This window comes from Canis lupus, chromosome 31 (genome assembly GCF_048164855.1).
Source record: "Canis lupus baileyi chromosome 31, mCanLup2.hap1, whole genome shotgun sequence".
Taxonomy (NCBI): domain Eukaryota; kingdom Metazoa; phylum Chordata; class Mammalia; order Carnivora; family Canidae; genus Canis; species Canis lupus.
In genome coordinates, this window is record NC_132868.1 from 24,196,622 (window position 1) to 24,205,443 (window position 8,822).

General features: G+C 36.3%; 1 protein-coding gene across 6 annotated transcripts in view; it reads left to right on the forward strand.

Moving 5' to 3' along the window:
* The window catches only part of IL1RAP (interleukin 1 receptor accessory protein), a 127,981-nt gene extending 119,754 nt beyond the window's left edge, over window positions 1–8,227 (forward strand). For 3 of the 6 annotated variants that reach the window (XM_072807838.1, XM_072807839.1, XM_072807840.1), the window contains one exon: window positions 2,190–3,030. In XM_072807838.1, coding sequence (XP_072663939.1) covers window positions 2,190–2,908 — 719 coding nt within the window. In that variant the 3' untranslated portion in view covers window positions 2,909–3,030. Of the gene's footprint in view, window positions 1–2,189; window positions 3,031–3,053; window positions 3,137–5,544; window positions 5,618–7,904 lie in introns of those variants that run through there. The other 3 variants (XR_012021939.1, XR_012021938.1, XR_012021940.1) reach the window with 3 other exon arrangements.
* Window positions 8,228–8,822: the final 595 nt, after the last annotated feature.

Genomic DNA, 8,822 nt, shown 5'->3' on the forward strand with positions numbered 1-8,822 from the left:
TTACTACACTTCATGTTTAAGAAAAAGAGAGATTGAGAGAGGTTTGCTGCTGTTGCATACACCAATAACCTAGCTATAGAACAAAATTATAGTCCTAGTTTTCTTCTAGGTGAATTCCAGGGAGATTATGACTTCTAAAGGTAGGAGTATTCTAGAGTATTGATGAAATCTAGATCAGAAAACATGACTTCAAAAATAACTTAGTACCACACAAAAAAATTTGGTCTCATCAGTCTATAGCCATACCTTACTTTTTTGACCCCAACAGAATAATAATCTAATTTATGACTCCCTCTCTGAATAATATTCAGCATTAAAAAATACCAATTCACATCTTCAACTGCAGTTTTTACAATATGAAAAATATTAAAATATGCCATAAAGAAGGCAGCTTCCTTCAAAGTACTGTGTGAAGACCCTCAGGTATAGACCATCTCCCATCTGATAAGCATCTTCTCCAGCCATTCCTCAATATCATTGAATTCTACCATTCATATCTGTTTCTTTAGCTTTGTCCTATTTCAAATGCAAATTTTGCATTTTCAGGATGGGGTACCAAAATTAAAAAAAAAAAAAAAGCCATTGAGTCTTTCTTTAGAGGACCTAGGACAGCATTTTATTTTCAACAGTGATATCCCCATTGGAGAGAGTGTACATTTTCCTAATGTGATTATTTTGAAGTAAAACACACAACACACACACATGCATGCACACAGAATTTGAGCACACAAAGTTCTTTTTGCTGAAATCTATCAATGTTGCCTTAAGATTATATTGTATTTCTCATGAGACGGGAGAAGCAGTAGATTTTTTACTTTTACATTCTCAGGTTTGTGAAAGGCAGCTACACAAATTCTCAGAAGAACTGGGACAAAGCAGTTTCCAACACACACACACACACACACACACACACACACACACACACACAGGCTTCGAAGATAAATAAAAGTTTAGATTTAACCTCTAAGATCAAAATGAAAACTCTCTAAAGTTACTTTACACTCTTGACAAAACTAGTTAAAAGGTCTTAAAAATTGAGCATATGTCTCTTCCAATTACTCTTCAAATTCATGTTAAATTTACTAATTGGAAAGAACTAATCTAGTAAGGAGCACAGCTCCTTTATTCTTTGTCAAATTCATAATGATCAAATTCATTGCAAACTTTCAGCTTGTCTTCACAGGCTATAAAGTCTCTCCATCACTGTTTCATCCCTGGCCCCAAAAGAGTAGATACTCAACCTTATGGCCTGTCTGCAGCACCTGTTTTCAGAATTGTCAATGGCTGTGTTTTACACATTTGGAAATCCTTTCCTTCAGAAAAATCACATTGTTTAAGCCCTTAAATCTCACGATGAGCTAAGCACTGTATTTATCCCAGAGACCTTCCAGTGGAATCTCTGTCCAAATCCACATCAGTTACTATAGAAAGTTAATGCTTTGTCAGAAGTCTTTAGCTAATGAATTCCTGACCATTGTCTATGTTGTTACCCCTTTAATTGATTTTTAGTCTAATTCTTCATACATATACATGAAAAAAGGAAGAAGATTTTAGTTGATAACAGGATCAATACTATGAATTATCTGATGTTGTGTTCAAAATTCTAAGAATCAAGAGATAAATCTGTGTGGTTCTTAGGAGCTGGTAATTCCCTATTGCTCTTTGCTGATCAGACTATGTCTGGAGCGTCGCGTTCAGTCCTGTTCAAAATTCTACTCTTAGGAGGTACATGATAGGGGAAAATGATAAAAGTGGGAGAAGAGACTTGATACCATGTCTTTTGAGGAAAAAGATAAAAATTCTGAAGTTGATCTAAGTCTAAAGATGAGAAGAAAATACAGTGAGGTTAAAATAGTTGTGAAATATTTTAAATATTTGAAGATATCAGATCTAAGACCACCAGATAAAAGTGGCAGGGAAGAATATTTCAAAAAAAAAAATTTACAAACAGCTGAAATTAGCTGCTTTTAGAGGTGGTGAATTCCTCATCCTTGAAGGTAGCAGAAGTTTAGCAATCATTGATAGGAGTGGCATAAATGAGATTCATTAACTGGGTAGATTATTTGACACTGAGGTACTTTATTCTTAAGTGTTTATTTATTGCCTCTCCTTTGTAGCATGGACAATGATGAACTACAGTACATGTAAGTTTTCACTAGGCATTGTCCTATCTTTCCATTTTCCTGTAGATACAGTGGAAGCAGTTTTTGACTTCATTCAGAGAAGCCGAAGGATGATTGTTGTCCTGAGCCCAGACTATGTGACAGAAAAAAGCATCAGCATGCTGGAGTTTAAACTGGGCATCATGTGCCAGAACTCCATTTCCACCAAGCTCATTGTGGTTGAGTACCGCCCCCTTGAGCATCCACACCCAAGCATTCTACAGCTGAAGGAATCTGTGTCTTTTGTGAGCTGGAAAGGAGAAAAGTCCAAACATTCTGGCTCTAAATTCTGGAAGGCCTTGAGGTTGGCTCTTCCCCTGAGAAGTCTGAGTGCCAGCTCTGGCTGGAATGAAAGCTGTTCTTCCCAGTCTGACATCAGTCTGGACCATGTTCAAAGGAGGAGAAGTCGTTTGAAAGAGCCCCCAGAACTCCAGGGCACAGAGAGAGTTGCAGGCACCTCTGCAGCTCCAGATACAATGTCCAAGCACAGAGGGAAGCCCTCTGCAGCCTGTCGCTGCTGTGTTACCTACTGTGAAGGAGAGAGTCACCTTAGGAGCAAGAGTCGGGCAGAGATACATACCCAGCCCCAGTGGGAAACACACCTCTGTAAGCCCGTTCCCCAAGAATCAGAAACTCAATGGATTCAAAATGGCACCAGATTGGAACCCCCTGCCTCCCAGATCTCAGCCCTTGCTCTTCACCATTTCACGGATTTATCCAATAACAATGACTTCTATATCCTATAATACCATGTGGTGGGTGGTGGCTGCTATGTATGTATACCAGCCTTCTTTGTGTCATGAACCTATGGGAGTAATTGACATTTTTATCATCTAATGGACTACCAGACTGTGTCCCCTTTATTGATTTTTAAAAACTATTTATTTCTAGGAGACAAAAGACCTGAGGACCTGAATCCAGAATTATTGCCTCTAACGGCCTCAGAAGAGCACACTCTTCTTGAGCCCTAGAAGGTCAGTATGTGAAAGTTGCCTAAAGTCTGATCCTCTATCTTGCCCAATGGTTTCAAACTGAGCAAAGAATTTAAGTGTGTTTCTTTTGAATTTGTTGATCAACCTCACACTAGAAGTCAGTCAGATGTACTTGGGCTATGATACTTATAGGGTATGTGTATTCCAAGAGAGCATTGTGGAAATGAGTTGATTCTGGTGAAAGCTGTGGGACTAATCTCTACTAAAAGCCTACAGCACATTTTCCCGGGAAGGACCAAACACACTAACAAGGATACATGGTGTTCCGTCTCACTGTAAACTAGTGTTCTATAAACTGCCTAAAGTTGTTAGCATCAATAAAGTTATATTTTTATGTGATTTCACTTGTACTAACAAATTTTTACCTGTCTCTCTTCCCTCTTCTTTTTATGGCTTTTGAATTCACATCAGAAGAATATTCCATTTCAGGAAATCAAGACTTAGTTTTGGTACTAGGAAAGTTTGAAGTGTATCTTTAGTTTCTTTCTAATGTGTATGGAGGGGAGATCTGGGAAAGGATAGAAATAGAGTGAGAAAAATGTTTCCAATAGAATGGAAGTTTACTCAAAAATCTCATATTGTTAAGGATTCAGTGTAGCATTTGGTGTATGTATTTCTTCATCTCATTCAAGATTCTGAGAAGGGACAATCAGTCCAAGTGACTACAAGAATAAGAAAGTGGAAAAAAAAAAGAGAGAGGGAGAAAGAGGCTAGATATAAGGATAATACACATGCTGTCCATCTAAGACCGATGTGTATAAGGACATAGGTATAGATACATATTTCTTTACTTGAAATCTTTTAACACAATCATAAAGGCACATGGCATTTGATCTTCCAGTGAGGGAAATACTAGACATGATTGGGCCTGTGGGTAATTGAATATTTCTTAAAAAGGTAGCAACTTCTCAGCTCCATCATGATAGTTGTCACTCAGGCCCAATGTTGGTGGATTGTCCAGCTTTTCAAAATAATCTAAAAATTAATATTTGTATGTAGTCGTTCAATTATGGATTGTCTTAGAGTTAAAATAAAAGAAAGAAAGAAGAACCAACCAAAACACATGAACATGTAGTAACCCCGAGGGCCACTAGTTTGTAATTTCAGAACTAAAGTATTCACCAAAAGAATATATACCTGAGTGGGGATTCAAGTGCCCCTGGCAATGCTGAGATTGAAGAACATGCGCTGGACCTAAGGACATAATGGGAGACTTCTGTTCCCTCCCCACATCAAATCCCCATAGGATTTTGAATCCTCAAAATAAGGCTGATATGACCTACCATTTCATCAGAGGATAAAAAGCTAGAAAATAATGTGCCTTCCATCTACTCTGATGGAAGAGTACAGGCTCCCTGTCTGGTGAGGTTACTGCAAGAAAATTAGAAGCACAATCTGCTACCCTTGAACAGGAGCAGAACGAAAAGAGCAGAAGACCTTACCAGACATGAGCAGTCACCTTCAATACATTAGTGCTCACTGTTAGTGAGCGATGGCCCAATGAGTGTCAGCTTTTCTCAGTCACTAATAGTGAAGGATGGGTAGAGAAAGACATTTCATTCCACTACTCCACTTGGAGAGAAAAGCAGAAAATCCCTTCTCTGTTGAAACAATTACATCCTTTTCCTGTTGAAAGAAAAAGAGGTGGGAATAAGGACACCCCAGAGTAACTGTGACTTATCATGGAACTTGTAATTAAGAAATGACAGGCCACCCTACCTGAATATCTAGCAGAAAATAATTGAGCACAATCCATATTCTATATTGCATTTCTTCTTGAGGACATTAATCCATCCTTAACGTATGTTCAAGAATCTTCATTTGGAAGACAGACAGCAGTTTCTCTCCCAACCTATTAAAAGGGAGTAATGTATGCTGTTCCAAATTCTAAAAAGCGAATGTGTTTACCCATAATCAGTCTTATTCCTTATTAGCTCAGTGTCCCAACTATAAAATACCATTAGAAAAATTGAGAAATTGCTTTTGTCATTTATCAATTATTTTTGCGTGTGAAAAAAAAATAAAGGCAATAATGGCATGAGTGGCAAAGGCATGGAAATTAAACATGAGTTCTTATGAATGAGTAGTTATAGATAACTGTGTTCTCAAAAACTAAGTTAGTTTTGGTCAGTTTCAATTTCCATAACAATATAAGGATAGTGTAAGCAATATAAAGTCATAGATTTTGGCATTAGCTACACAGGGGTCAGAAAGATAATGCACCATATTTTTACTGTATGAAGAAAGGCTAGGCAGTTATGTTATTAGTCTCTGACCCAAAATGCTATGCTTGAGTGTAATATTCAGTGTCATATATTTCAGTAAGGCAAATGTTAAGAAAATTTCCTCATGGGTCATGCATATTCATAATTGATATGATATGATTGCAGGTTAAATGGATATCATTTACATAGAAATATTGCCTATTTAGGAGCAGGAGTTTTAAATCAAGTAGAGATGAATGTGAGTATTGCTTCTCTCTTAATTACGTGTTTGTGGGCTCTCTGAGCCTTAATCTCCTACTAGCTAAAGTGGAGATAATATTATTAACCTCACTGGGTTTTGTGGGCATTAAATGATATAATGCATGTAAGTGCATAGCACAGTGCCTGGCATATTATAAGTGCTTGATAAGTGTTGGCCAATACTATTCCCATAGTGAAATCATGCTCATGGTTGTATAAACTTACATTTGCATAATGATTTATGAGTCACAAACTGATTTCATATGTAGCACTTCTTTCCTTATCTTTATTTTTAACTCTCACAAAAAATGCACAAAAGCAGTACATAGCAGGAACATACTACCCAGGTTAAGTGACTTTCTTAAAGACACTCAACCAATTAGCAATATGGTTGGGCCTCTAATCTAGGCTTCTAACACCTGATCCAGTGCCAATTCTGGAACTATTCCTATAGGATTCATGTGGAAGTATTTCCAATTGTAACTATTTAATTTGGACCTTTATACATTCAAATCAACAAGTCAGTTAATGTAAACCCACAAGCAGCTAACTAAATGTCATATCAAATATCTGATGTGTCATCTGGCATTGTCATATTATGATTTTATATAATTTCATTTTTTAATATTATAACATGTGTTTAAGAATTTTAAAAGTAGACCCATTTTTTGTGTCTTCCAGACTTTATGATCAGGTTATAATTTTTCTCTCAAAAGAAATTATTTGTACTTGTCTTAATGGAAAATAAAAATGTATCCACCATTTACCTTGAAAAGCAAATTTAATCTCTCAGCAGTTATGACTTATACTGTGAGTTCTAGTTACCGTCTCTTGTAACTAGTAAAAGCTCAAATAATAATGTATTCACTTCCAGTTTAAAAGGTTGAAGTGATTGGTAAAAACTAATGTGTGTGAAAAAGCCATCAATAATAAATTGGCCTGTTTATAAAGATATAAGAACAGAGAAGGACAATCTGTCCCTACAGCAATTGTTTCAGCTTTTTTTGTGCCTAAAAATTGTTTGCAAGGGGCATCTTATAGCAGAGATCCTGGGAGAAGTTCCTCCCCCAGAGGAGCTGATTTACTGGGTACTGGGTGTTGTCTAGGAGTCTGCTTTTTGATATTGTTCCCTTGACATTTCAGATAAGGTACTCCATGGGTCAACTACTACTTGTAAGAATGTTTTCAAACCCTTCCCATATTTTCTATATTATTATTCAGGTTATAAGAGGAGAAAAGCTTTATTAGTGGTCCAGGGCTTCTCAATGTTTGTTCCTTGATGCATCCATACTGGAACCATTTTGGGTTCATGTTAAATGCATATTTCTTGACCTATCTAAGAATAACTAAATGAAGATACCTCGAGTGAAGCAGATTTGCACTTGGAATAAACTTTCCAGATAATTCTGATGCACAAAAAGTTTAAGAACCATTAATTTTTATCTCTAACGCCTCTTTTACCCTTGTAAGCTCTGATTTTCTCCAGCCAAGGAGAACAACAAATCATCCTTTTAACAAAGTGTTTGCAGGCAATAGATGAAAATATAGGGCATGTTTACCCCTTGAGTTGCCTTGGCACAGGAGACAATTATATAGAGGAGTTATTGGTACAGTGTGTTACGAATATATGAAGCATCCGACACTGACATTTGGAATCTGGTAGGATTGCTGTAGTCATCACATGTATTAATCAGATTCAGATAAGCTATGCTCTGCTAACAAATAACCCCAACATTTCAGTAGCTTTATATAATAAAACATTTTGTTTATGCTCTGTGTCCAGATAGGGATTTACATTGTTGTAGTTTTGCCATCTGAAATGTTTGGCTTCTAAACTTCAGCCTAAATATGGCACTTATTACTCTCACTTAGAATTGATTGGACAAAATTAGCGGTGAGTACTGATCTAGTCATAGAGAAGGTGGGAAAATGCATCTTTCCTGTGTTCCTGGGAAGAGAAAAATGACATGGAACCTGGTGAACATATAGCATTGTCTTTGCCTAATAATGTGATATTGAGATTGCTTGAAGAGGCAAGAGAAGTACAAATGGAGGTATGTTACATATTTTGATAAAGAAGAAATGGAAGGATCTTCCTGCCAATACACCTGCCAAGGTGTCAAATAGATAGTTATGAATAAATAATGTACAGAATTGAATAGGGCTTGTCCCTAATTTTCCCAGAGGGAATTTGTTGAAGGTGTGCATATTAATTACAACTCCTGGTTGAGGAAAAGCATTCTTAAAAATTAACAAGTTTCTGTATTTGGTTATTTTCCATTCAGTGGCTTTAGGTAATTCTCTAAAAATGTGATGCTCAAACCATCTGTCAATGAGCCATTTCATTTTTGAATATCCAGGGAGCCTCAGAAGGATTGAAGACATTTAGAACACAGCAGAGCATGTAACACAGTCATTAGAAAGCCTCCCTTGATCCATTTATCTGAAGAGCTAAATGAGGAATTCGCACTGAACATGCTAGAGCTCAGATGAAGGAAGAGACAAATGCTGTTGTGGATATTATGAAATCAGTTGCTATCTATGCTTCTTCTGTCTCTACAATTTGGATCCTCTGTATTAAAGATTTGAATTTTTATGACATGTCTAATGTTGTGAAGTATCATTTGGTCATGAAGAAATCTCTCTTTGGTGGGTGAAGATTGATGCTTACGGAGCCTGGATGCATACTAACAAGTTATGATACTAAACAGAGAAAAAGTTAGATTGCCTAGTATAGTGAGGAGATTGTTGACATACTCAAAATTCTTTAGAGAATAATTTATGAGGTTTTTCTCTTGGATAATACAAAGCACTTAATAATATTTAGAGACGAAAAATTGGCTCTTTGAAATGGGCTCATAGAAAGAAAGCAGAAAGATTCCAACTCTGAATTCAGATCATGAGCTATTTTTTATTTATTTTTTTGTATTTTTTTTATTGGAGTTCTATTAGCCAACATATAGTATAACACCACTCAAGATCAGCTATTTTTATCCTACTTTAGGTGATAGGAATTTTAATACTCTATTGTTTTACTGAAAAAAACAAAACAAGATCAAAGGTGATATGTATTTCTTTATTTTTCATTTATGACACAAAGCCAACCTTAACAACTTATTACTTTTCTATTGTCAAAAACTATGCTACATGCTTGCAGTTAATTTATAATTCGATATCATGTTTCAAAACACCTGAGGCAAGTG